This window comes from Mesoplodon densirostris, chromosome 3 (genome assembly GCF_025265405.1).
Source record: "Mesoplodon densirostris isolate mMesDen1 chromosome 3, mMesDen1 primary haplotype, whole genome shotgun sequence".
Classification (NCBI taxonomy): domain Eukaryota; kingdom Metazoa; phylum Chordata; class Mammalia; order Artiodactyla; family Ziphiidae; genus Mesoplodon; species Mesoplodon densirostris.
Window position 1 is genome coordinate 772042 of NC_082663.1, and position 27315 is coordinate 799356.

The window sequence follows — 27315 nt, forward strand, 5'->3', positions numbered from 1 at the left end:
GGTGGCCCAGGTACCATCAGACCCCAGACACCCTCATCGAGCGCAGGCAAGGAGGCGACACCCTCGAGCACTGGACGGGGCTCTCCCCACAGCACACGCCCGCTGGGAGGATCCTGTGCGGGCCCTGCTGCAGGCCCTGGGTCCTCGAGCACAGCCCTGCGGGAGGGCAGGGCTTGGGAGGCTTTCCCAGCAGCCTTCCTCCTGCGCAGCAGGCCTGAGAAGGGAAATTCAGAACACGTGGCAGACACAGGGTGGGACAAGAAACGCAGGCCTCGGGGTGGGCTGCCAGTCTGGAGGCGGGGACGTGGGTCCCACCGTCTTCAACCGTAAAGATCACGCCTCGGGGCAGGATCTCTGGCCCCTCCGGACGCGCTCCTTCCAGGGTGGGGGGGTTCCCGGCTCTCAGCAGCGGGCTCACCTGAAGGAAAGGGATGATGCCGTCCCGGGCGATGGCCTGCAGCAGGCGTGGGGCCCCCGTCAGGCTCTGCAGGCCGGCCCCACAGGTGGAGAAGAAGGAGCCAATGACGATGACCCAGGGGGACGGCCAGGCCAGCATGCCAATGACGAGGTTCCCCTGCAGGGCCTCCCCGAACCTGGAGGGGCGGCGAGCTTTCAGACGCGAGCTGAAGACAGAAACCTTCTCCCACCTGCTGAGTGGGAACGGCCTCTCCCGGGAGCCCCTGCACCCCAGCTCTACCAGGACCTGAGGTCACTGTGCGGGCCCCCAGCTCCAGGCTTGAGCAGGAGACGGACGCACAGGTCAGACCCCAACACGTGGGCCACAGGGCCACCTGCTACACACAAAGCTAGAAATCCTGGGGTTCTCAATCCCAAAGCTAAAATCACCTTCGAGAAAACCAGCCCTGACCCCACGAGTTCCCAGAAGCCATAAATGAAACGTACTTATCTCGTAAGATCACGCCTTCAATGCAAGCCCCAAACAGCACAATGCAGGAAAGGTCTGCGGCTTGGGTCAAGGACGCAGCAGGCATGATGCAGTAGCTGAAGCCAGCCCTGGACCGACCCCACACCCTGCCCGCCCTGCCCTGGGCCCCGTGCCGTGGCCTTGCTCTGTGGGGACCTCAGGTCAGTCACGACAGGCCTGGCCTGCAGGGTGACCACCACAGGCACCGGGCTAGAGACCTCGCCGGCTGGGAAAGGGGTGAGCTCAGGGAGAAAGGCTCCACTAGCATCTCTAAGCCAGTGAGCCCCCCTGACAAGACTGTGATGTGAGCACACGCGTGGCTACACGTTAGTAACGTGACACACGTCACAGTGTGGGTACCACACGCAGTTCTCGGACAAAGCCACGTTCTACCATCAACCCAGGCTGGCGTCCAGGAGTCTGTGTTTATTTTCCTAAGTCAGGCCAACGCCAGCCCAGCCCCCTCTGAGCACGGGTGTGTGGCCAGGACTGCCGGAAGCAGGGAGGCCCGCCCGGAGGCACAGAGGGCCCGGCGGTGAGCGGAGAAGGGCACAGAGCCGGCCGACCCTCAGCACCTGGCCCCCACGCTCGATCCCCCGAAAGATACAAATGAAAGACGTGGTCACGATGGCCAGAATGGTTCCAGTGGGGATGGACTTCTGGGCATCCTTGAGGTCCCCGGACCGGTTAGAGCCCGCCATGATGCCTACGGAGATGGAGGGAGAAGTGATGGGTCACAGGCGCTGACGGCACCTAGGAGATGCCACCCCCCGCCCGCCCGGCTGCCCGCCCACCCTGGCCCATCTGGGGCAGAGTCAGAACGGGCCTGGGACTTCCTCACGACGCGAAGGAGAGACCCCCAGCCTGCATGCCGGGCCTCACAGAGCCAGGCTTGACCTCTCTTCACATCTTGGGTAGGCTGCTGCAGGACACGTGGGCAGGTGCCCGTATGTCCCCCACGCTCTCCATGGGGACAGCCAGCCCAGCTGTGAACTAAGTCACGGTGGAGACCAGGGAACGGCTCATCCCAGACGCTGGCCACAGACGTCAAAACCAGACCTGGCCTCCGCGTGCATCCGGCTCCGACCTCATCCCCACTCTGATCTCTGCTGATCCCCGTGGCCGGGAGTGAGAAACTCCCTGGAGAGTGAGGCCAAATGCTGACTCACTTCTGGGGCCAGGCCTGGGTCAGAGCGTAGCTCAGCCGCAGCACAGACTCCCCGCTGGCCTCAACCCTCCTCCTTCCCACGCGGTGACTGGCCACCGCCCCCGCTGCCGCCGCCCCCCACCCCGCACTGGTCACTCCACTTGGCACGTAAGTGTAAGTGATTCCTACTGGGATCAAAGAAAATCCAGGTGGTGGCAGGTTCGTTCGTGATCCTATCCCAGGTTCGTTCAACACCTGTGATCCTATCACAGGCGTGGCCGGACGCGCCAGCACAGAGCCCGTGGGCATGCCACAGGGCGTGCAAAGACCCACATCCACAGAGGAGGTCTCCCCGCCCTGATCACTGACAGCGGGTGGGGGGGGGGAACAGGAGTACAGGAGAAAGACCCCCCCAGGGGCCAGATCCACACACCCCTACGCCTGTCCAGGTGGCACCGTGACCCCGCCTTCGCAGGGAGGCCACCTGCCCCAGCTCCGGGCCTCGGGGAAGGCAGAGGTGAAGTTCGGAGCAGGGCGAGCAGCCCCTGGCAAGCCAGCCTCCCGGAGCGTGGGGACAGGCCTGAGTGGGGGCCAGGAGCAGGGAGGACAGGCGCGAGGATGGCTCCGGGCCCCTCGGTTGCCCAGCACCAGCCTGGGGGGCCGGGGCTCCGCTGTGCTGGGCCAGGCTGAGGAGCACCCAGGAGCAGGTGTGCGCCCACGGGTGTGTGTGTGAGCATGCGGACCAGTGTGTGTGTGGGGGGGACTGTGCACCGGGGCCCTCCGGGAGGTCACCAGACTCTCTTATAAGGACAAGGACGCTGCAGTTCCCGCCCTCTGACGGCCCTCGGGCCCACTGCTAAGGGCCAAGGTCGCAGGGCCACTCCGAATAACCTGGGCCTCTCACAAGAACACGGACAACTCCTTGACACCAAAAGCTCCTGAGCCCCCTGCTCAGACATGTGGAAGACGGAGACCCTTAAGCTCATCTTTAAGCCAAAAGGAAAGGAAAGAGGGGGCGGGGGTGGGCGTGTTAGAAGAGCTGAGGGGGCCCTGACCCGCCGGGAGCACCGAGGCCTCACCGGTCACGGAGGGGAAGTAGATGCCGACCAGCATGGTGAAGTAGGTCGTGATGTCAGTCAGCACATAGGGCAGCCCGCCGGCTCCACCCTCCTCCAGCGTGGGCACTGAGGGCACGCCCTTCTTCTCCACAAACACCCCCTTGTCCGCGTACGCACTCCACAGGTTATCTGTGGGGGGAACGGGCGGGTCATGAGACTCCACACCTGCCATCAGGGCTCCGTCATCGGGTGACCCATCCCCACCCCAGACTCCAACTTCACACCAGGACAAGGCCGACTGACTGGGAGAAATTGCCCTCTAAGAAAACTATTCTCTCCTAATCTCTGAATGAAAGATTTTGGTCCTTGAGTCAAGTTTGATGAAAAAACTTAACTTGTACAACAATCTACCCCGGAGGAGCTGCCTGAGGGACCCCACCCGTTAATTATTTCCCTTATCAACATCCTAATCCCCCGTGCCTGCTGCTTTGCAATTCTAAAGATAAAGGATCAACTCTGAAGCCCTGACCTGCTGCCTGCACGATTCACCTGGCGTCTACGCCTCTGGGGAGAATCAGCCTAGAGGGACCCCAATGGGCCAGCAGCTGGGGATAGGGTGATGTGGCCACAGGCTGGGCAGAAGCACAGGACCCAAGGGACTGAGCTCAGACGGCCCGGCCCCGGAAGAGACCCGCCAGACGCTCACCCAGGAAGACGCCGCTAACCACACCGGGGATGCCCTGGATCTCCGTGAGGTTGTTCTGGACAAAGTACTGGTCGCAGGAGACGCCGGCCGTGGATCCGTTGCAGAAGAGGCCCCATAGCGCAGTGGTCGCTGAGCCATTGTTGGCGGCGTGGACTTTGGCACAGACGTCGAAGCTACGTCGGGACAGCGTGCGGTTCCCCAGCAGACAGATCCTGGGCAGGAGCAGGTGGTGAGACGCCTCAGCCACCGCTCTTCTCCGTAAACAAGTGGAGTTCGCAGGTCCCTCGTGAGGGGCTTCGGACCCCCTCCACTCAGGGTGACAAGAGCATTCGCGTGAGGGACCGGCCCTCAGCAGGGTTCCGGCAGCACCGGGCCCCGGTCCGTCCTGCCGCCCTCTGCTCTGGGGCGCCTGACGCGGAGTGAACGGCCCGCGTGGCGTGTCCACGTGTGCATAGCGGCCGCCCACCCAGGCTCCTCCTGGCCCAGACCGGTGGGGCGGCACGGGGGCTTGCGCGCTCGCTCTGTGACCCGGAGCTACCCCCTTCCGCGTGGCATCCTCACCCGAAAGGGGACAAGAGAAGACCCTGCTCAGGGGCCTCCACGAGGACAGGGCCACAGCCGGGAGGAGCTCGGCGCTGCTGGTGTCACCAGGCCTGTCCTGTCCTCGCAGACAGCACGGCCACGAGAGCACCGCGAGCTGCTCGCCCTCGACCCGGCCACAGTGGGGACGTCTGCGGACACAGGGCGCCATGCCCAGCCCAGCCAACGTGGTCAGCGGTTAAGGCCCGGGCCACAGACTGGGCCAGGAAGCCGGCCCAGAGCCGGGCGGAGGACTCACGGGATGTCAGGCGGGTCGAAGGCGGTCTTGACGACGCCGGCGTAGATGGCAAGGATGGACAGCACGACGCAGGCCAGGAACACCAGGGCCAGCTTGTTGACGTACTTGACACCCACGAAGACCACCATGGCCATGAGGGCCAGTGTGCAGGTCCCGTACAGGCGCATGTTGTGCAGCATGGCTGTGGCCTCGCCGCCCGGCCCCTCAGCCTGCACGATGGCCGCGCTGGGGGAGATGTAGGTCTGCAGGGAAAGGGAGGTCAAGGAGGGCCACCCACCCCTCCCCAATATGACCACACGGGAGCGCGGGGCCAGGCGCGCCCCTGCCCCTCCCAAAGGGCCCTCTCTGAGGGGGTGCGGCACTGGGATCCCCCTTCCCCGTGAGCCTCCACGCCAGCAGACGCCTCTGGGACGGACCCTCAGGGCGCGCGTCTGCGGCCCGGACAAGGGAACCCGCCCGAAACATAGCACTTACCAAAAAAATTTCAATGGTTCCCAAAATGTACATGGCCCCCGCAAACGTGGTGCCCAGGTAGAAGCAGAGGCCCACGGCCCCCCCGAACTCCGGCCCCAGAGACCGCGATATCATGTAGTAGGAGCCGCCCGCTGCAAACACGCCAAACGGGAAGCGGCGGTCACGGACCTGCCGCCGACCGCGCACACAGACCTCCCGGGGCAGACGGCCTCGTCCACGGAACGGGGAGCCTGGCTGCAAGGGTGGGGACACGCGCCTGCGTCCACAGGCGCCCTCCCCCTGCTGGCGGCCGTCTTTGGAAGCTGTGACTAAAGGAGGTCGGGCCACAGTCAGGAGCCTGGACCCCGACGGCCGTGCCCATAGGAAGCCTGCGGCTGACGTCACACCCGAAACCTCGACTCAACTTTCGCCCGAGATTTAAAAAGCCTAGAGCTCTTTAGTCATCCTTAGTGTGTCACACCTACGGATACAGTGACACCCACGGCCTCGCCAGCCCGTCCCTGGTCGTCCTGTCTGTCGGCTGAGACCCCCCTCGGACACTGACCAGGGACCATGCGGGACACTGGGCACTGGAGGACATCTCAGGGTGCAGCCCCCTCCTGAAGAACAAGCAGGGGATGGCGTAAACGCGACAAGAAAATCCCTGGAGGCGTTTACGTAGATTCCCCGAGGAGAACCCCAATTTCTCAGGGACTCCACGTGCACGGGCAGGCACTGGAGACGAGCCACAGGGGGGCACCCCACCCTGGCCTTAGAAAAGCCCCACTGTGCCCTCGGTGGGGGGGGCACGCCAGGGGGGAGCATCACGTGCAGGTGGGGGCCGGGAGCCGCCTGAGTTCCACTGCCCGACGGCAGGGTCACTGCCGACGGGGCCTCTGGAAGGGAAGGGCCTGGCCGCACCACAGGGATGTCCACCCCTCCAGATGTGGAGATCCATCCTGTGGGCGGGTGAGGGCGTGTCCGCGCTGGGACCCGCCTTCTGCCGCCCCTGAAGCTGCCCGGGGTGAAGGGTGAACGTCACATGAAATGGCACGTGTGCCACTGTCCACAGCAGAGCCCGCTTGGTCACTCCCCGCCATTCCCAGCTCTCCGCGGCACCCTTACCTGGGACCACGCCATTGGTCGCGATTGCACTCATGGAGATTGCGGTCAGCATCGTCTGCAGAAAGACGGGGGCCTTTTAGAAGAAAGAGTATTTGTAAGAGCCACCCCGGGAGGTGGACGGCACCAGGCCTGGGGCAGCGCCCACCTGCCGACTCCCGGCTCCTGACCTCAGAGGGCTGCTGAGTAACCAGGCGCCAGAACGCTCAGGACCGCAACCCTGTTCTCTCCCACTTAACCCCCAAAGCTGAGCTCCTGTGAGCCCCCCAGGAAACACCCGACTCAGGACCGCCTCCTGCTTCCAGTGGGCGCCCACTTCCTGATGGGATGCAGGGGGACCCCCCTGTAGGCCCCCACCTAGGTGCCCCCCAGGCCACCCACCCCGCGGGGCTGGGGGACTGCAGAGCCTGTCCAGTGCAGGCCTTCTCACCCGCTGCCCAGGAAAGCGGCCACACCTGTGGGTTGGGGCGCAGTTACTTCACAACCCAAGGACCAGAAGAAATAGCCCCCGGGAAGCTTGCAGCCTCAGTGCCCACCTGACTGGTTCCTGCCAGGGACGTTTCTAGCTTAACAAAGGCCCTGCTCTGTATCCTGCTTTTCATCAGTTTTTATTGGGGAGAGGCGGGGTGATTACTCCAAAGATACTTCCAGGCTCATTAAGGGAAAGCAGTGCAGGCAGAACAGCAAGAAGCTTCAGGCAAGACCTTCAAGCACGACCCCACAGGGCCAGGAAGGCCGTGGACACAGAGGCGGCCCGGGGCCGCAGCTGGGGTCAGGCAGGGCAGCAGACTGGGGTCGAGGGGACTCTGGCTCATCTGCATCGTTTGATTCTTTCAGGTAGATGGCACTTGGGGGGCTCAGAGCAGCTGAATCACCCTCCTCGTAACAGCAACGGAGAAAGGGGAGGAGGGAGGCGGGGGGCAGGTGCTGAGGGCCGCTTAGGGGCTGAGCTAGGCACAACAAGCTGTCGCAAGGAAAGGCTCCTGGGCCGCCAAGGCAGATGGGGACATGGGTGCGGAGGCCACGTGGAAGAGGGCCTGGTGAGCCGGGTGCAGGGCTGAACTTGTCACCAGTGGGCAGGGGACCTGGTCTAAATGCAGGACGGGATGGCCGTGAGTGGTGGCCACCAGGGGACGCTGACCCCTGGCTTTGCGGAGGCGGGCCCACGAGACTGCCCCTGGCCCGTCGGCAGCCAGCGCAGGTGAGGGGCGCCCTTGGGGCTGGGGACCCCGGAGAGTCCCGACGTCCAGCTGCCCCCGCCCCACTCACGCAGGTGCAGCACACGGACACGATGAGAAAGGACTCCAGGACGCCGGCTGCCCCCACGATCCAGGTCAGGCGCAGGAAGAGGATGACCCCCAGGATGTTCTGCAGGCAGGGCAGGTAGACGCCGATGAAGGTGCCCATGCGGGGGCTCTGGAAGGGAGGGGGCAGGTTCCAGGGCCGGCAGCGCCTCCCCCAGGGCCCCCTGCCCCGCCGGGAGCCGCGGCCACACCGTGGGCCCCAGAGACCGTGAAGAGGTCAGGGGACAGGAAGACAAAGGAAGACCAGCAAAGGCCACAGCTTCAGCTACGTGGAAAACAGCTGAAGCGAGGCCAGGGCTTGGAGAGAACCCAGAGTAGGACCCCTTGAAACTGTGTACAAGGCCCTGAGTCCCTGTCTTCGCAAGTAAAATGCTGACTCAAGAGTGAATGATTGGGAAACGTGAAGACGTATCAACAGAAACAGAGAAGAGCTGCTGGCCCGGGGAACCGGCAGTAATTCAGCCTACAGTTCTGCCGCATCTCGGAATCACGAACTCCCAGTTCCCTGAAACATATAGATAAAGGCCTGACGCACCTTCCTAAGTTGCTTCTGCAGGAAGCAGACACCCACCAGATGGAACCTGCTGGCCACAAGCACACAGACCCCAGACCGGCTGAAACCAGAAGGTTGATGATGCTTGAAACTTCACCTTGATGCCAACCAATCCGAGAGCTGTCCACGAGCTGACCGCGCCCTGCTCCCTGACCACTATAAGACTACCCCCTGCAGGGTGGGCACGGGTTCTGAGGCGCTAGCCCGCTGTGTCCCCGCTTCGCCTGGCAAAGAAATAAAGCTATTCTTTCTCTTTCCTCCAAAACTCCGCCTCCGTATTTCTATTCAGCCCTGGTGTACAGAGGCCAAGATTCTGGCAACACCCTCACTGCCCAGGAGTAGGGGGGCAGGGGCAAAGCCACGTCACTGCCCCGGGGCAGAGAGGGGAGAAGGGCTCGGCCCCCTCCTCCATCAGGGGCACAGCAGGAAGGTGGGGAAGTTAGAGAAAAGCTGAGGAGCAAGCTGATCTGGGCTCTGTCCGAAGCGACTGCAGGCCAGGTCCCCAGGAGACCACGCGGTGAGGGGAAATGGGAGGCCGGAAGGAAGGTTAGGGACCGGCCACCGTTCCCTAAGCTACACGGGGTGCAGAAGCACCATGTGCAGAGAGAAATCTGCCGTGTCTTGACCCACCTGGAGGAAGTGACCAGCGAGGGGAGGGGACCCAGCGAGAGTTCAGAGAGGCCGTGCCACCTGTGAGTCACTCCCTTCCCGAAGGCCCCGCAGCGCGGCCGACCAGATGCGGCCTGGGAGAGGGCCGCCCCGCCGTTGGGTAACTGCAGGAGGGTGTCTGACAGAAACGTCTTCCGTAACCCCAGACAGACTACAGCCGAGCAAACCTGCCCAGAGGAAAGCTCAGGAACAAGGCCGGGGCCAGCCCGTCCTGCCCGCCGGCCAGCATGACAGCTGCGTCAGGCGACGCGGTCGGGATCTGGGGACGCCTGGCTAAAAAGACAAGAGGACGTTTAATGGGGGAAGCTGCTTAAGCTTAGATGAATAAAAGGAAAAAAAGCTGGAAAGATCTGCTCTGAAAACATTTCCTGTGAAAGGGGCCAGGCTGCCTGAAACGAGGCGTCCTGTGGAGGCTGCGGAGACGTGGCCCAGCCCGCTCGCTGGGCTGAAAGGCGGATCCCCCTCAAAGGAAGCCGGGGGGCTTCTCAGGGTGAGAATGGGAGGTCAACACACAGGAACGCCCGCGCCAAGAGAGCTGGCGTGGGGCTGGCATGGAGCAGGGACCCCAGGGAAGTAACCCAAGGGGGCGCCCGGGGAGCGTGGAGGTGGGTCAGAAGCCTTGGGCAGACTCAGCCTGGGCCTGGACAGCACCCAGCAGCTGGCTTTTCACGCCTGGGCCCTGAGCGCCAGCGTCCGGGGCAGCCCGCCTCCCCGCGGACCCGTGCCCTGTTTGTGGCAGTTCCTGGCCCCGGGCGCAGGACGGTGGAGAAGGCTGAGGGCAACACAAGCCGAGAGCGGCTCCGGCCCTGCCTTTGGCCTCAAGGACCGTGAAACACCAGAAGCAAACCCTCCAGTCTCACGGGCGCGGGGCCAGCCTCAGGCCCAGCCCCTGTCCCCGTGCAGCGGCGAGATGACCCTGAGTCATCCTGAAAGGCCGTGACGGGGCCCCCGGCACTCCCATAAAAGGCAGCTTTGAAGGATCCACCTGGCCAGTTACGAGGCCCAAGATACTAGAGGTGCCCAGACCCTGGAGAAGGCACTTTTGGGGGACCGACCCCCCATCTCTGTGCCCCTTGGTCAGGGGGACAAGGGCCGCTCCCACGGACCCATGCCCGGGGGTGGGGCGGCCGGGTCATCCCGCCAAACCCGCCCACCTGGCCACACAACGGTTGTGCTGAGGGTCACGGGCGGCCTGCGTCAGCCTCTGGCACCGGCTCCCGGGTCCCCTGGGGACGGGGCCGGGAGCTGCCCGCCCTCTGGACCTGCCCTACACGCTGTGTGCAGCTCAGCAGGCCGGGCTTACGGGACCTCCCCAAGGTCTCTGCACAGAATCCTCCGAGAGCTGGGCGCAACTTAGGAGAGGCTCTCAGAGGTCAACCCTCAGAAGTAAGGCTCCCAGGAAGGCGGCAGCGGGACAAGTCCCGAAACGGAGAAACCAAGTCGGGGGAGGGGGGTCCAGGGGGTCCGGTGGGGGCGGGGAGGCCCCGGTGCGGGGCAGGGCGGGGCTGGAGCACCTTGGCCTGGCGCCGCCGGCTGTCCTCGGCCTCCTCGTGTTCTACCACGCCCTGGCTCAGGTTGGTGTAGTTGGCCAGCTTGTTGAGTAGCGAGGACACCATGGGGTTGCTGTCCATCTCCTCCTATTTGAGGCCGAGACGTGGAGTTAGTGACCCCCCCGGCCCGAGATGCCCCAGACCGACCAGACCGACCTCCCAGCAGGGCTCCCGCTCTACGTGCCCAGCGGGTCCACGGTCAGGGCTCAGGGCCCCAGGGCTCCCCGGACAGCCCAGACCCAGCCCCTCCACGGGGCTCCCCGAGGCCTCTGCCCAGACCCCAGGGCACCGTTGGGCTGGGGTCTTCTCCCGCGGGCACTGCCGCCCCCGCTCTCAAGGGGACAGCAGGGGGTGGTCGCCTACCTCGAAGAGCGCCATGCTCTTCCTCTCGAAGGCGTTCTCTCCGTCCACCTCCACGCTGCCGATGAACGGGCTGTTCTCCCCGGGGTTTCCATCTCCTGTGGGGAAGGGCTCGGTCAGATGTGAAAGGAATTAAAGGAGGAGGGGCCCCGCCAGGCGCTTCTCTACATGCCCCGGACTCTTCTAAGTTACCTGTCAGGGGGCGAGGGACAAGGCAGAGAGAACGCCAAAGGTGGCGCTGGGTCCAGGAACCTCAAGTCCCACCCCGGCCCTTTTGGGTCCCGCAGGACAAACAGCTCAAGACCAGCAGATCCAGACAGGCTGGCCCGTGACTGTCCACGGTGGGGACGGGGTGGGGATCGGCACTTGTACCAGGTGGCACAGAGGTTCGCTGCTTTGTTCTGACAGCAGCTTCAGGTTTCCAATTCCCCCAATCCTGGTGGACCACGGCGGCCTCACTGGTGACCCCATTAGCTCAGAGCACAGTCCCCACGGGGAGTGTCACGGAGCCCACACGTAGGTGCACGGCTGGCAGGGGGCCCACCGCGGCCCTGCTGTTTCCACGGCTGTTTCTGTCAGGAAGCCCTGACCCGCCGTCCCCAGCTAGAGTGTATCAAGGCCCTCGGCGTGGCCAGGCCGCAGAGGAGCGAAGGGTCAGCCCCGACTCACCCTGGGAGCTCCTCCCAGATCCTGAAACGTGAGCCTTACCACGTGCTCCCAATTCAAAGCAGAGAGAAATACCTCGATGGCATTGCTCTGATTCCCAGCCCTGCCCCATCCCACCAGATCAGGAGCAATGCCATCCCAGAAGCCGCCAGCAGGGACATGGGGTGAGCTCGGAGACACCGGCACCCCTACCTGGGCCCACCTGCACATCAGCCCCGCCCACAGGCCTTCCACGTGTGACGTGACCCTGTTTCAGAAGGACCGAGTGAGGACACCAGGAAAAGGCGCTCCCAACTGGCTTTCCTCAGGCCCCCAGGGGCCCTGGGCCAACCTGGAGCATGACGTTAGCGGGGAATCACCTGCTCACCAGGTCCCGTCAGGGGTGACACCCGACCTTCTGATGGAATCCCCCAAGTCCCCAGAAGGAAACCAAAGCCCAGACGCACAGGAAAGGGGAGCCCACAGTCCATCCCCCGTGAACTCACGGGCCGGCCCCTCGCAACGGACACAGATTCGGGAGCCACTGGGGTCCAGGCATCGCCCCTCACCCCCCACTCAGCTGTCCAGTCCCCCCGAAATCCACAGACCCACGCCCATCCACCAAGGCCTCCCAGACCCCTCCCCGGAAGGTTCCCAGGGTCCAGCCCGCGGAGGCCACAGGGCAGGCAGAGCCCTGCCCTCCTGCAGGACGGACCCTGTGCCCCTCACTGCCGAGCCCCAATGACCAGCTCGGGGGCAGCAGAAGGCCCGAGGAAGCCAGTGGCCGGGGAACCGCTTGGTGCAGGAACCACCAGCAGATGCCGGGACCAGGGGCGACACCTGGAGGGGACGGGGCAAGGACAGCCCCGCCACCATGGCCCCACGAGCCACCTGCTCAGCACCATGGGGCAGGGGCAGTGCCAGGAAGAGCCGACCACCCACCGAACCAAGGGTCAAGGTGAACACGAGGGTCGCAGGCTGACCGACACCCAGGAGAGGACATGACTGCCTGGGTCCCCGGATTCCAGCTCGAGGGGCTTGAAGCAAACCAAAGGAGCGACCGGCCCTCTTCAGAGGCCTCGGAGGACACGGGCCGGCTCTGGAATGTTCTGGAAAGAGGAAGAAGATGGAAGCAGCCTGATTCTTTCCATAAAGGACGTTACTGGGCTGACGGTGAAATCTGAGGAAGACTTCAGTCAATGAAAACGTCCTGACTTTGGTGACCGTACTACAGGTATCATGAGAGAAAACGTGCTTGTTTTAGGAAACACACAAAGGGCATCGCACCTGCTGCCTGTTCTCAGCAAATCAGGAAGGAACGTGTGAAAAGGGGGCGGGGGGAGGCGTAAGGCAGGTGGGACCAACGCTCAGGCAGATGGCACGTGATCCTGTGCCCTTGAAAGTTTTCTGAAGTCAACGTTCTGAAGTTGGGTCAAAACAAAGCTTAAAAAATGCAACCACATTCAATTAAACAAGAAATCACTCCTGAGCGCCCTCCCCCCGCCCTGCAGGTGTCTGCAGGAGAGCCCCCGCCTCTCTCCCTCCTTCCTGCTTCAAGCGGGTTCCTGCTCAGCAGCCTCTTCCTGGTAGTAATAACTGTATTTTTCTGGTGGTAACAATCCTGTTTCTGGTAACGAGAGACAAGCGTTTCCGACTGGGTTTCTGGTGTAAACGGAAGCTGCAAAGAGCTCTCTGCAGAGCAGACTCTGGAGGACACGCAGGCCGGCTCTGTCCCGGTCAACAGGCTTCAGCCACGCAGGCCAGACAAATTCGTGGCTCCCAGGTCTCATGTTTCTCGTCCAGGGAGAGGTGGCCACCGTGGACAGGGCCTCCACTCAGCTCAGGCCCAGGTGCCCCTGCCGCCCCCGCCAGGAAGCACAGCCTGGTCCAGGGGGCTCCAGAGGGTCTGTCTGAATGCCCACCAGGCACGGGGCGGATAGGCACCTGCAACCACGTTCAATCCACAGAAGCAACATCCTTCTTGGAGCATCTGATGCTCCCGGTGGCTGGGAAAGTGAGACCATGACCTCAAACAGGAGCTAGACAGCTGCCCATCCGCCGTGAGGAGGGCTGGGGGTGGCCCCGAGCAGAGCGTTGGAAAGGAGCAGAATGCGCGAGAAGTGCCTGGGCGAGGGGGCCCAGGGAGACCACCAGGACCAACTGATTCGAGGCAGGTGGACGTTAGTGGCTTATTTACACACAGGACGACCGTGGAGACCGGAGAGTGGGAAACGGTGCCGTGAACGCCCCACAAAGGCCAGGATGGCCCGCCCCATGGGGACACGTGTGCTGGGCATGTGTGCACAGGAAGCCCGGGGACAGCCAGGACTGGGCTGTCAGGCTGTGACGCTCTGGTCTTCCATCTCGCTGCTTATAACCAGAATTCACACACAGAGCGAGCACAGAGAATGGGGGAACGCACACAAAACGCACAGGAGGAACAGCAACACACGCCCCAGCATCTCCGTAAATCCTCCCCCCGCCGACCCCCCTGGTTTGGGGGCTGCACCGCCCACACCAGAGATCACGGCCAACGGCGAGTCTCCTGATCCATCGTAAACCACGAGAACACGTTTCCCTTCATTTCTGAGAAGGCAGCCCTCGGGCATGCTTTCCAAAGCGCTGGGGGACCCAGCGGAAAGAGGCTCACGTGGGAGCCTTGGGCGGCCATCTTCTCCTCGACCTGCTGGAGCTGGGACTCTTGGTTAAAAATCAAAGGCTTCGGGCTTCCCTGGTGGCGCAGTGGTTGAGAATCCGCCTGCTGATGCAGGGGATGCGGGTTCGTGCCCCGGTCCGGGAAGATCCCACAAGCCGCGGAGCGGCTAGGCCCGTGAGCCATGGCCGCTGAGCCTGCGCGTCCGGAGCCTGTGCTCCGCAACGGGAGAGGCCACGACAGTGAGAGGCCTGTGTACCGCAAAAAGAAAAAAAAAAAAAAAAAAAAATCAAACGCTTCTACCTGAGGGACACACCTGCGATCCCATCCCCAAAATGCAAAACCGTCACAAGCTAGCCGGGTGAGCCTTAAAAGTCCCTTAATTGCCTTCACCGCTGGAGAACACTCAAATCTCAGTTTTTATTTTTCAAGGGAGGGGCAGGTTACAACTCAAGTCTTCACAAAGGAAACTGGTACAACCACCCCAGGGCCTGAGCCCTTGGCACACGCTAGGGGCTCTGAAGGCCTCAGGCTCTGGGTGGACACCTCTCCCGCCTCCCCCGGGACTCTGATGGCACCCGGCACGACCCTGCCAGGCCCGGTCGTGGCTCTGAAGAGCAGGGGTCCTCCTCTGGCTGAGCCCCTCCCCCTACGTTTCAGGGAGGAGTTCGCTCACCTGGGCTTGCGCCCGCTGCAGACTCTGCTTGTTCACGACAATGAGGACCCAAGACAAGCCCGAGCAGAGGGGATCCCGGGGGCGCAGGGCCCGCCTCACCGGCCCCACCGCCTCCATCCTCCTGGGGCGGGTCCCCCGGGGTGCCCCCGCCGGGCACACAGCCCGGAGGTCACCAGGCGCCCTCGCTGCACAGCGGTGGCTGCCGGGCCGTGCGGGAGGGGCCCCCTGACGGTCAGGTGTCCTGGGCCACGCCGGCCGGGAGGGCAGGACCCACACCTGCTGTCTCCGGGCAGGAGCGCTTGGGGCCTCGTTCACCTGCCCTAACGGACGGGCTGGGCTGGGCCATCGGATATGTAGTCACAGAAACGGCCTGGAGGCCACGCGATTAACACCCCCCCCCACCACCAGAGCTGGCTCCCAGCCTTGCCCACGGGCGGGGCTTTCAGCCTGCTCGTTTCACACCGCAGGGGCCGCCGGTGGGGCTCACCGCGCAGAGATCACAGCCTGATGCGGTCCAAGGTCACAGCCCCCAGCAAGCCCGGGACCCCCGGACCCCTAGTGTCCAGCCGGGCGGGCGCTGTGGGCGGGGAGGCCCTGCCAGGTTGGGAGGTCCCTCAGAGCCCAGCCACCTTGCATGTGACTCACCCCTCTCGTCACCGAGGAAGGGGGCTGATTCGGTTTTAAAACAAGGATCCTTCGGCCAGTAAACCCACGTGGAACCAACAAGGCTCAGACTCTCATCACACTTCTCACCACGGGACACCGTGTCTGGGACACGTCCAACTGGCGGGGGTGCCCGTGTGCTGAGGACGCCCGAGAACGGCCACACTGTGGACGCGGCACCAGGAAAGCGGGGCCGAAGGTGCCCGTGGCCCGAGGGGACAGGAGGGAACTGGGAGTGACGCACAGAAACAGCTGACGAACACGGACATGCCCACAGCACCGCCCCACACACACCGGCATCCGGAGGGCGGGCGCCCGCGCGCAGAGCTGCCCGCCAGAGTCCGGAGCCTGGGACAGGTGACCCCCACCGCACTCACAGCTGGTGAGTTCAAACACCCCGGGAGCTGCGGGCAGGCACCACATGGCCCGAGCGCCAGCCGCTCGGTTTACAGCCCCTTGGCCTCTGGCTGCACCACCAGCTCTGGACTGCCGACGTGCGCTCACAACCGAGTTTTGCTTTTCTAGGACACAGCGGCCATGTGCCATAACTAACCTTTTCAAGCCTTTAAAATGTATATTTACTGGCCCCCCCGCAGCGCGAGCAACCCCTCCGTCCCCCCGACCCCAGTTTGCGGCAGGCTGAGTGGGAGGACAGATGGCTGGAGAGGAGGCGCCACAAAGCCAGGAGCCCCTCGCCCCAAAGGCTGGGGAGGGGCTTCCGCACCTGATGACTCGTTTTCCACAGATGAAGTACGGGAGGCAGAAAAGAGGGGCTTCACGGCAGGACCTGACGGACACTCTAGTGCTGAGCCCCGGTGACGGTGGCACCTTGCATGCCGGTGAGAATTCACGTTCCCTCCGGGGCCTCCCGTTAAACCCACACCCCGCCGAGCCGCGAGAAAACCATCAGACAGATGCCAGTCGAGGGCACCTGCAACACACCTGGCCAGCACCCCTCAGAACTGTCCAGATCACAAAAACTAGGAAGCTCTGAGACACCATCATAGCCTAGGAGTGGCCTGTTTAAAGCCCCCTCCAGTGCTCCTGGCACCCCCTGCGCTCGCCAGGCCCGAGGAGCCCGAGGAAGCTGGTGCTTCAGGGGTGACTCCCAGTGCGGCCCAGCCAGGCCTTAGTGTCCACCCACCTGCTGGTCTCCCTCCAGGTTCTAAAGAAAGTTCCAGTAACCTGCAGCACCTTTTGAACACGGCGCACCAAGCCCACCGCCCCCAGAGGCCCAGGAGGCACCCTGCCCGGGGCTCCCAGGATGACTGGCCAGCAAGCCCAGGCCACACCAGGCCCAGGACCCAGAGCTACAGGCCAGCCTCGGCCCAAGACCACCGAGGAGCCCCCCCAGAAACGGGCGGGACAGCGGGTGCCTGGCAGTGAGAGCCCAAGGCCCGGGGAGCAACCGTGGCCAGGAAGGGGCGAAGTGGGCAGGGCATCCCTCCTCCTCCCCGTGAGGGGACGCAGCAGTGAGCTTCGCACGACGCCGTATGTCTTGTGTCACCACGGGCGTCCTGAGAAGCCCCCGTGCCCACAAGCGCCGGCCACACATCCAAGCGGACCCTCCCCATCCGGTGCAGGCCTGACGCAGCTCAGAGCACCGCTGCCTCTACCAGCCTGCGCACCCGGCCCTCGGAGACACACGGCCCCCCGCCGAGGCGGCCTCTGCTCTTCCCACCCGTCGTCGATCTGCTTCACCCACATCCATTTGGATGCCTGGTTTCTGGCTCCATGAAATGCAAACTTAACCCGGACCTGAATAAACGTGGTGGTCACCAGGGACACCGTAGGAGCCGGTGCTCTGAACGAGGGGGCGGGACCAGGAAGCCGCCAGGAGAGGAGCGTGCGTCCTCAGCATCAAGAGAACAAGGCAGGGCCTTCGGGGCGGGAGGGGACGGCCCAGGCCAGAGAGGCAGGCGGGACGGGGGCGCCCGCTCAGGGGCAAAGCGGAGGCCAGTAGGCCCAGACCCAGTGGTCTGCTGTGGACACCGGGTCAGAGCCCCATCCCCGCTGAGGGTCCCGAGCGCAGCGTCCTCCGTCTCTGGTCACAGCCTCCGCCAGCCCCACTGCAACCTCTGCGGACAAGGAGCAGAGAGGGACCTCTGAGGCTCAGAGCCAGAGGCGTTCCCGAGGGTCAGCGGGGCCGGGCCTGCACCGAGGCACGGGCAGTGGGCAGCCTGCAGTCCTCCCCTGGGGCCGCGGGGCCAACTCCAGCAGAACAGTCCCACCTGCCAACCTAACAGTGCGTCCAACTGGCCGGCCCCCGAGGCTGGATCTTCTTCCAAGTGGTTCAGCACTGCAACGGAGTTTTTAGGTTCCACGACCCTCAGGGTTAACTAATGCCCTCTGGTCCTTGTCCCCTGCCCTCCGTGCTTTGCAGCCAGGATCGATGCTGGATCTGAAATCCAGCGGCCTGGCCACCTCCTGGGCCAGTGGACTCCCCGAGGGGCACAGCCTGAGAAGAAACCGTTCTGCATTCAAGCCAGAAAAAAAGGAAATGCTTGAGGCCGAGAGCTCCCGTGCTTTCACAGCAAGTTTCTGGCTAAAACAGAAACCCGTTCTCTGGCGAAAACACGGGAAACACTGACAGGGCAGGCACCACCCACAGCCTGGCCAGCTGGACGCGGCCCCTTGCTGGGGCACCTCCCAACGTCCTCTCCCGGAGGGCTGCCTGGCCCTCCCACCCAGGCCTCTGGAGCGAGAAGCGCCTGCCCACAGGCGAGAGCCGAGAGGGCAGGAGGTGGATGCGCCCCTGCCCCTCGGACCTCCATGGGCCCTTGCCCGACCCTCAGGCGTGGCCTGCGGGGGCACCTTGCCAGCTGGAGGCCCAGACGCCCAGAGATGCTACTTCCCAAGGGCCTCGCCAGGTGACCCTGTGCGCCTGGCCCCCAGCTGCCCCCACCAAGCACAGACCCCGCTGCCTGGGGCCAGAAGCAGCACCGTCCAGGCCCACGGACCAGGGCATGCGGGTGGCAGCAGGCTGGCTCCGCCCTACCCGAGAGTGCTGTGCACGTGCGCCTGGCATCTGGAACCCCGCACCTGGCGGGGCGTGGCGGGGGTCCGCTTGGAGAGGTGGGCAGGGCCGGATCACAGCACCTCGGCGAGGCCTTCCTGAAACGACACAGCCCTCACTTCTGGGAGCACCCTACCACCAGCACCACCCCCACCCCCGCCAACACCAGGTCCAAGCCGGAACCAGAAGCCGGCAGCGCAGCCCAGGGGAAAGAGCCTACCTGGCCCAGATGTGCCCCCTGCCCCGCTAAGCTGCCCCCACCACCCCGCAGCCCGAGGTGAGGGTTCTCCTGGGCGACACCAAGGACAGGGGTGCTCACAGACAAGGACTCAGGAAGGCTCCGGGCACTGGAGGGACACAGCCTCCCTTCAACCCGGACCAAGGTCACGGCCACCGCCCCGGCGTTCGCTGTTCCAACCAAGGGCCTCAGCCCAGCAGTCGGGCCAAAGACACCAGCTCTGGCACCTTCTCCTTAAACCCGACACGCGCACAGTCGAGACAACGAGGAAAGTACCGGGATTCTCGGCTACTAAGAGGCACGAACACAGAGGAACCAGCCAGCCACGCACGTTAACACACGTGTGCAGGCACACGGGGCACAGCTGGGGAGCACAGCTCTGTGAGCTGCTTCTCCAGAACAGTAAGTGTTCCAGGGACTTCCCGCCCTACCAGGCTGGATGCGCTCCCTCCTGGGCAGCGTGGGCCTACGGTGGACTCAGGGACCCGGCTCCCCGCCAGCCCTAGGTGTCTGCTGCCGACCCGACCTCTCCCTCCTCGGGAACTGGCCGTTGTGATCCCAGCCTGGGGGTCGGGGGAAGGGCTCAGGACGACAGGGCCGGCCCAGCCGGGGCAAAGGCGGGAGGTGGGCAGCCGGGAGCCCCACCAGCCCCCAGAGGCGGCTCCCGTTACCGACTCAGGCTCCTGCCTGGCTGTGGTCAAGACCCTCCATCAGCGGGAAGAGGAAACCCAAGAACCATGTGGCGCGTCTCTCCTCTGATTTCGGCTCCACAGGATCCCTCCCCGGTGACCGTCCCGAGAGCCTCCCTGAGAACCCAGGCCTGACCCGTGGGCGCTGTGACCAGGCGGGGCAGGACACGGCCACCTCTGGGACAGGCCGGCTCCAGGAGAGGGAGACAGGCAGGAGAACCCCTGGGTCGACGCGGGGCCCGCATGAGGCCTCCCCATCGCCCTGGGGGGACGTCCCGCTCACGTGGACTCGTGGGGTGCCCCCGCCTCGCAGACGGCGCCAGGCCACAGGCACATGCTGACCACGCGGACGCCCAGACAGGCTCAGCTGCGGGGCGGCTGCAGGCTGGTTAGACGGAAAGCAGTTCTGGCTGCGAGCAGCAAACGCAGGCCCAGGAGCCCAACACCCAGCAGAGACCCCAGCGCCACAGGCACATGCCACGGATTCTGGCCGAGAGCAACCCGAGCACAGGGAGCTCACAGCAGGTCACAGGGCCCACCCAGGCCTCGGGAAGCTCAGAAACAGAACCTCCACCTCCTCCCCATTGTGTACTCGGAAAGAAAGAGGAAACAAACCCAGCCCAGGGCCCCAGGGCCTTGCCACCGAGCCCGGCCAGAGCGCGGGCAGAGGCCACACAGACGCACAGGCCCCAGGCAAGACCTGGCACCCACACTTCACCCCCTTCCCGGCCAGGAGCACAGCCCTGCAAACCCCCACCCCCCAGCCACAGGGGCACCTGGACGCGGCCCCTCACCAGCGCTCCCGGCACGGGGCTCCAGGGTCGACACGGTGCCAGGGGCCACAGACGGAGGAGCGGCCATGGATCGGGGGGCCAGGGAGCCTCATTCTTCGGCTGGTCCTGCTGAAGCTGCAGGCTTATCTGCGCAGACCAGACCTCTGCCCTGAGGAGGGAGTTCCCTCTTTCTCATAAAAGAAAGGTGTAACCCTTCGTGCTCTGCCCTCTGTGCCGGGCGGCACTGCCCCAGGGTCCCCCAGAAGGGAGCCCACGGCAGCCACCCGCTGGAGCCTGGACGGCCTCAGACCGTCACCCTGGCCGGCCTCACACTCCCAGAGCCGCTTGCAGACGCCTGCTCCCCGCAAGCAGCGCTGCTGCAAAGGGACTACGAGAGGGACACCCCCAAAAAGCACCTGGCTGCGCGCACGACGGTTGACACTCACGCCAAACAGCAGCCTCTGCCCTCCAGCCTCACGTGCCCGGCAATGTGCAGCCCTTCAGGGGGGAACGGGAGACCCACAGAGACCAGCCAGCGGCACCGTCTTCCCATCCGCCTGTGCCTCCAATGTCCGCCCCGAGCACGACCACAGTCCCGCTGCTGTGCCCCGAGGATACTGGCCCTGGGAAGGAACCCCCGGCCCAAGGCCACCCATCGGCCAGGGCAGGAGCCCAGGCCAACCCAGTCAGGTGCCAGGAGCTGCTCAGGTCTGCTCAGGACCGTGGCCACAGGCCTGCTGAGCAGAGGCCTCCCTCCCCAGCCGGGTCCCCCGGGGGCAGGGAGGTGAGGACTGCCCCCTCGCCTACTGGGTCCGACCTGGCAGACGCCTCTGGCCATCCCGGCCGCCCCCTGCTCGATCTGTGATGCCCTGAGCTGCAGTAAATCAAGACCGTGGGTGACCTTGGCCCTGACCGGCTCTGGGCACACACAAGGCCCCTCACCCTCTCTAGGCAGGCCCCTCCTCCAACAGCCCCGCGAGAATCCCCCCCCACCAAGCGGAGAGTAAGCCCACTGCCCACCTCCAAGCAGGGGACACGTGGGATCAATTATTTGAAAATAATGGGGTCTGCACGCAGACCATGGGCTACGGGGCCGTTCTGGTTCTGATGCCTTGGCCGTGTGACTGTCTGGCCAGGGGGGGCCTCTGAGCTGCAGGCTCTCTGTGCAGTGGGGGCCCCGTGTCACTGGGAGCTGCTCTGCCCAGGTGAACCCACCTGCCTCCGTTCATAAGGTGGCTGTGGCCTCAAGCGCGGAGTGGCTGGCCCTGCAGACAAACCCCCTGCTCGTGTAGCCACCTCCAGTGACGTGGGCACTCGGGCCTGAGGCTGTCCCGGTCCCCTGGTGGGCCTGGCCGCACGAGGGGACCGGCGGGATTCAGCCTGTCTGATGGTGACAAGGACCAGCAGCAGCCTGTCCCCAGATATGCAGCCCCCGGGATGGGACGGGGTGAGCCCGGCCTGAGACAGGCACCTCGGGGCAATGAGTCAGGGTCTGACGCCATGGGGCGCTGAGCTGGCCCAGGGGGATTCCATGGAAGGGCGGCAAGGAGCCAGCTGCGGTGGGGCTGTCCTGCCACGTGTGCGTATGTGTGTGCCTGCGTGTGTGTGTGCACGTGCATCTGGGGGTGGCGCTAGGACTGCCTGGTGTGTGTGTCCTGGGCGGCCCCTGGCAGAGTGGAGCCGTGAGCTTGTCTGGGCTGTTAGGCAAGGAGAGAGCCCCAGAGGCCAGCAGGGCTTGCGTGTGGAGGGGCCACTGCGCCGAGCGTCCTGGGGCGTGGTAACTGCCTCTCTGCCCGGCGCCTCTTGGGGGCTGGGGGGCAGTGGAATTCCCTGCTGCTCCAGCACTTGGCAGAGCCCGCTGGTTGGTGATGCCCTGTGCGCTGTTGGAGAATGGGGGACCCCTTCTCGCCCTGGGGCCCCGGGGGACTGGGAGACACACGGAACCATCCACTCTTCCCTCGGTGGATGAGGTTCAACCATTTTCAGGGGTCGGCCCTTCGGACAGCCTGCGCTGCCTGTGCTTCCTGCTCAGACGTCCCCCGCACCAGCATGACGCATCCCTTCCTTCCTGGACCCGGTGGCGGAGCAATGCTCCACGGCCTCGGCCCGGCAGCACGGAACCTCAAGGCTTTGTCTTGGGCCCACTCTCCGGCGGCACTCACGTCCCAGCGCCCAGGGCCTCGGCTTTGCGCTCTGGCCACCCAAGCGGCAGCAGACCCTCGAGGGCAGAGGGCACACGCATCGGCACACAGCCTGCTCCCCGTGACCCATGAGCCCCGCAGGACAAAGGTGATGCTCCCAGAGTTGCCTGGGTCAGTGGCTGGGGGCGCGGGTCCCCTTCACAGGGGCAAGAGAAGACCCCCGGGTGACCCACAGGACCTGAGCGGCAGAGCATGAAATCACGGGAAAGAAATCCAAAAAGAGGAACAACAAGAAAGGAAGAGGAAGCCCCAGCAGAGCTGCGGGCAGCTCCCAGGGAGGAACGGGCAGGAGATGGGCAGGAACAGTGGCCCTCCATGGCCCAGCCCACGGGCCCTGCGGTGGGGGGCAGTGGGGTCGGGGCCACCCCTCTGGGGGTGCACGTGGACCCCCCCACCTCACCGCCTGCAGGCCACCTTCCCGGCTCTAAAGCACCAACTGTGGGCCTGCAGACCGGACACAACCAAGGTCAAAATAGCAGGGGCAGTTCAAGGTCAACACTTGGTATCGGCCACCGCACTCTGATGAAGGCCCAGAGCCTCCGACGGCCAGGAAACGGGCCCCGGCTTCACAGGCTGACGACAGGGCTCCCCGGCAGGCCCAGCCTGGACACAGGGACCAAAGGCAGCCCAGGCGGCCGCCCCGTGTCACAGGCTCACCGACGAGGCCCTCAGCCTCAGGCCGGGCACAACCAAGGTTGGTCCCACCAAGCTCTGGGTCAGCCAGGTGGGCCTGCAGACGTGAGCGCTGGCCCCTCCTCACCTCCCTCCCACCCTCGACCTGGCGTCCCACGCTCCCTATTTCCACGACAGCCCCAGGTACACCTCGGGAGGGTATCCCCAAACCTGCTTCACCAGCACCACCGGGAGGCCCACCCAGAAAGCCAGGAGCCTCCCTGGAGGTTCAAAGGCCGGCCATGGACTCAGGAAGGAACTTCAGTGACTCTGCGATGAGCAGGTGTGGCCACAAGCTGCACCACAGGGTAAGGGCCCCGCACGCGCGTCTTCAAAGGGGCTCCATCCAGCGGTTCCGGCTCCCGCAGGACTGTCCCACCAACGAGCAGAGCGTGAGGCTGCTTCCCAGGCTCCCCTTGTCACGCTGGCGACACAGGCCTGTCACAGGGCCTCTCTGGGCACCGACTGGTCTGACGGCTTGCGTTAAAACTCAGAACCCAGCTGAGCAGACCCCGAAAGGCAACAGCACGCCTGCCTGGGACCCCATAGGGGGCTCCGGCCAGTTCCCCAAGGCCTTCTGCGGCTGTCTCTCTAAGGGAACACGAGGACGAGTGAAGAACACAGGATTCCCAGGTTGAAGTTCTGCGCCCGCTCCTCTAAGTGTCACAGGTGCAGCTCAGACCCTAAAGGGTTTGTTCAAAAGCATGCAGGACGCCCACACTTAGCACCTGCCGGTGCTCCTGCCTCTGAGAGCACACAGGCAAAGGGGGTTCTAGACGAGCCGGGAGAGGGAATGAAGTGAGATGAGGGCTGAGAAGGCAAGAGCCTTGGACTGAGGGCGGGCTGGGGGCTCGAGGCCAGCCGGGCAGGCGACACCACGGCCCTCCTGGCGGCCCTGAGCGGAGGCCCAGGGGCACCGAGCTTACAGAGAGCCACCGAGAAGGAGCCAGCAGGCAGGGGGCCACACACCCGGGAGGGCCGAGGGTCACCGAGGACACGATGGCTCCTGGTGGCCGGTGAAACGCCGCTCACCCAGAAAGGCCACACCGGGATGCGCTAGTCGGAGCCACAGTGAGAGAAAGGCTGGGCTTACGGACTCTGCCTTCAAGTCCGGCCTGGTTTCGGCCTCCGAGGCGTCGGCAGCCGTGCCCACTCCCACACCCACACCCACGTGCAGAGGAAAGCCGGCGGGCACCCGAGGGACGGGCGGGACCATGCCGACCCGCCCCTGCCCACTAGGACGGCGTGCTGCCCCCAGGGGGTGCCCGGCCTCTCCTGCCAGGCCCCAGGACCTGTGGCCTCCACTGACCTCGCCCCTTTTCCTGCCTGGAGCAGGACACCTCTTCCCCAACGCTGCAGAGTGACCCTCCATTTCTAGAGGGGCGCTGAGCCCCAGATGAAGCAGCAGACTCAGGGTGACCAACCTATCAGCTGCAGAGAAGCCCGGGCCTGGAGCCCAGATGATGGAGGAACAGGCCTGGTGATGCCCCCGCACCAAGAGAAAGTGAAAGTGCCAGAAACCTCCAGATTCCAGAGCGAAGTGGGCAAGGACCCTCAGCCTGAGTACAGCTCCCCTCCCCCGCCCCGGCGGGGACCTGCAGTCCTTCCTGCTAAAGACCCCACAGAGTGCGGGCCTGTCCCGGGGCAGCCGGGCTTATCTGACTGGCGGCCCTTTGCCCCACCGCCCAAGAGCAGAGACGAGCAAAGCAGAGGTGGCTGGGACGGAAGCAGCCAGGCGCTCCTGCCCCGAGGAGCCTTACCACGGGTGGGGACCCCACCGGGTCACCGGGCCTGGGGGGCCTGGGAACTCTCGGAGGAAGAGCCCCTCCTCGGTCTCCATAGCTACCCAGGGCGTCTCACACCTCCCCAGGGGCCCACCCCGAGTGGGAGAAAGGTGCTTCCTAGGCCCCCGGGGCGGGGGGGGGGCATGGGGGCGCAGCAGAGGAGGGCCCACCGCCCCTGAAGCCCTCGCCCAGCGCCTCCACCACTAAGCCTGGAGAGGGGGCTCGGCAGGCAGGAGTGGGGGGCGGTGAGACGGGAACCACAGAAGCAGGGAAAGGGTGGAAACTAGTGAGGAGTGAGAGGAAGGCGCGGGCCGGGAATCAGGGGGAGGGGGAGCGGAGAGCAGCCCCATACCCCTTCCTCGGGCAACGTCCCGGGCCCGGGTCGCCCTCTCCTCCCTGCCACCCATGCCACCCCTTCCGCCGCGGCCTCCCTCCCCTCCCCTCCCCCTCCTCCCACCTCCACCCCCTCCCTCCAGGGCCGCCCCCTCCTCCCTCCCCTCCCTCCCCTCCCCTCTCCTTCCCACCGGCCGCCAGCCCCGCGCAGCCCGGCCTCCGCCTTTGTCCCGCGGGCAGGTGCGGCCGCGCTCACCCGGGCTCGGGCAGTTGGGCTCACCGCCCTCGGGGGGGCCCGGCGCCTCGGTCTGCTCGGGACCCTCATCCTGGCCGCCGTCCGCCCGCGCCTCCACAGGCACCACGGTGAAGTTGGTGGGCATGGCTCGCCTTGGCGCCCCGGCCACTCCGCTCGCTCCCGCCGACGAGGCCGGACTAGGGCGCAGGGGCGGGGTCAGCGCGGTCCGCCCCCGCCCCGCCCCGCCCCACGTGACCGCACCTGGCTTCCCCGCGAGCCCTGGAAAAGTTTGCGCTCCGTGGGCGGGGGCGGGGCTCCTTCCGCTGAGGACCCGCCCCCAGCCTGCGCCCGGGCGCTGCCCGCGCCCCCGACCCCCAGTGCCGCCCCGCCCCCAGCGGCTGACTTTCGGTTCCAGCACAGCCTGCTCCCCCGCTGCCCCAAGCAGGCCTCTGCCGGTCTGTCCCCCTTGCCCCCGCCCGCATGGCCATCCCCCTGCCCGCAACTGTACCCCCCTCCGCCCTCACTGTCCCCCTCACCCCGAGAGTGGGACTGTCCACCCCGGCCGAGATCTGGTCTCCCCTCCCCTCCCCCTTGCCTGACTGAGGCTCACCGGGCGCTTCGTTTAGGGAAGCGCTTCCAGCTGAAGGGAGCCACGGTTAGCAGGGCGCCGGGTCCACAACGGACACAACCGCGAAGCCACAAGTCACCAGGGCTCTGCGACAGGACCCCGCCCACCGGGGACCCCAAGCCCATCCCTGCTGGCTCGGGGGAGACCTCCCCTGCCCCCACCCCACGAGGTTCTGTCTGGGGAGGCCCCGGGAAGGGAAGCTTGCAGGCTAGAGCAGGGAAGGCACAAGGTGGGACTCCAGACCCAAGCCAGGCACTCACCAGGATGCCCCCTGCCTTGTAACCTGCCATCACCTGGTAGTTTCTTAAAGACACAGGAAATCTGTGTCCAAATGTCCATCAAAGAGAAATTAGTCCAAAAAGTTGTAGCATTTAGGTGCAATGAATCACCCCAAAACAGTTTTACAAAAATAAGGCAGAAATATAGGTGGTGTGGGCAAAAATGGTCACGACCTACTGTAGCAGAATAATCAGACGCTCTGATCCTGTTTGAAAGTGCATGTGAGTGTCTATGGGCCTGAAGGCAGGGGAGGCCCATGCGTGTCTCTGGGCAGGGATCACGGGGATCTGCATTCCCCTGCACTGTGTTCTCATCAACAACCAAACCACAGAAAACCAAAACCCGAGAAGCAGGCAGGGTGGCCCAGGCTCCCACCTCTGTCCCGGGTTCCTGGCAGAAATGCTCCCCTGTCAACAGCCCCACCCAGCAGCAGCAGCAGCCTCCTGAGGCAGGGGTGCCCTTGGCCTGGGCCACGGTCACGGCCCACCTTGCACCGAGGGCAGATCTGCAGGCCCGTGGAAGGAGCAGCAGCGTCAGAGGTTCGAGATCAGGGCTGCGATGGTGCTGGGTGCTGTCGGCGGCTATCCAGGCCGGCAGCGTGGAAGGTGGGTAAGGGCCGCCCCCAAAGGACAGGAGCACTTCCAGACGTCCTTCCGGGGAGGGACCAGCTCCGAGGGGAAGATGGGGGTGCCACCCGGCAACACGGCAACAGATGTGGCGCTGAAGGGGGTGGGCGGAGCACAGATCCTCTCCCTGACGTCGCCCACAAGGACCCCATGTCTGCCCCCCATGTGGTGGCGCAGAGGTGGGCTGTGGCCTCTTCCCTGGACCTGGGGCCCTCTGCGCACGCGACCCCGGCCCCTGCACACCCTCCCGGACAGCATGTCCCAGCCTGGAAAGATGAGTCTGCAGCTGAACCTTGGGCGGCAAAGTCGGAGGACCAAACACAGGCTCTGCACAGGAAAGAAGATGCCCCCCCAACCCCTGCCGACGACCCTTGGCCTCTGGCCTCAGTCTCCTCATCTGTAAAATGAAGGGGCTGGACTTGCTGATGAGCTCCCGTGGTCACCAGCACAGCTGGACGGAGCTGAGACCCCCGGTCTGTGGGGAGGCTGGCAGCCCCCCTGCCCTCGGGGCTCACTGGC

The 27315-nt window shown here is 65.0% G+C and overlaps 1 protein-coding gene across 2 annotated transcripts in view; it reads right to left on the reverse strand.

The window, feature by feature from the left end:
• Positions 1 to 25408, reverse strand: part of SLC12A7 (solute carrier family 12 member 7) — a 40706-nt gene extending 15298 nt beyond the window's left edge. For both annotated transcript variants that reach the window (XM_060091564.1, XM_060091565.1), the window contains exons 1-12: positions 25285 to 25408; positions 10689 to 10783; positions 10290 to 10412; positions 7519 to 7665; positions 6253 to 6307; positions 5149 to 5279; positions 4675 to 4916; positions 3837 to 4048; positions 3152 to 3319; positions 1533 to 1631; positions 904 to 961; positions 419 to 593 (exon numbers count right to left, since the gene is read on the reverse strand). In XM_060091564.1, coding sequence (XP_059947547.1) covers positions 419 to 593; positions 904 to 961; positions 1533 to 1631; positions 3152 to 3319; positions 3837 to 4048; positions 4675 to 4916; positions 5149 to 5279; positions 6253 to 6307; positions 7519 to 7665; positions 10290 to 10412; positions 10689 to 10783; positions 25285 to 25408 — 1629 coding nt within the window. The remainder of the gene's footprint in view (positions 1 to 418; positions 594 to 903; positions 962 to 1532; positions 1632 to 3151; positions 3320 to 3836; positions 4049 to 4674; positions 4917 to 5148; positions 5280 to 6252; positions 6308 to 7518; positions 7666 to 10289; positions 10413 to 10688; positions 10784 to 25284) is intronic.
• Positions 25409 to 27315: the final 1907 nt, after the last annotated feature.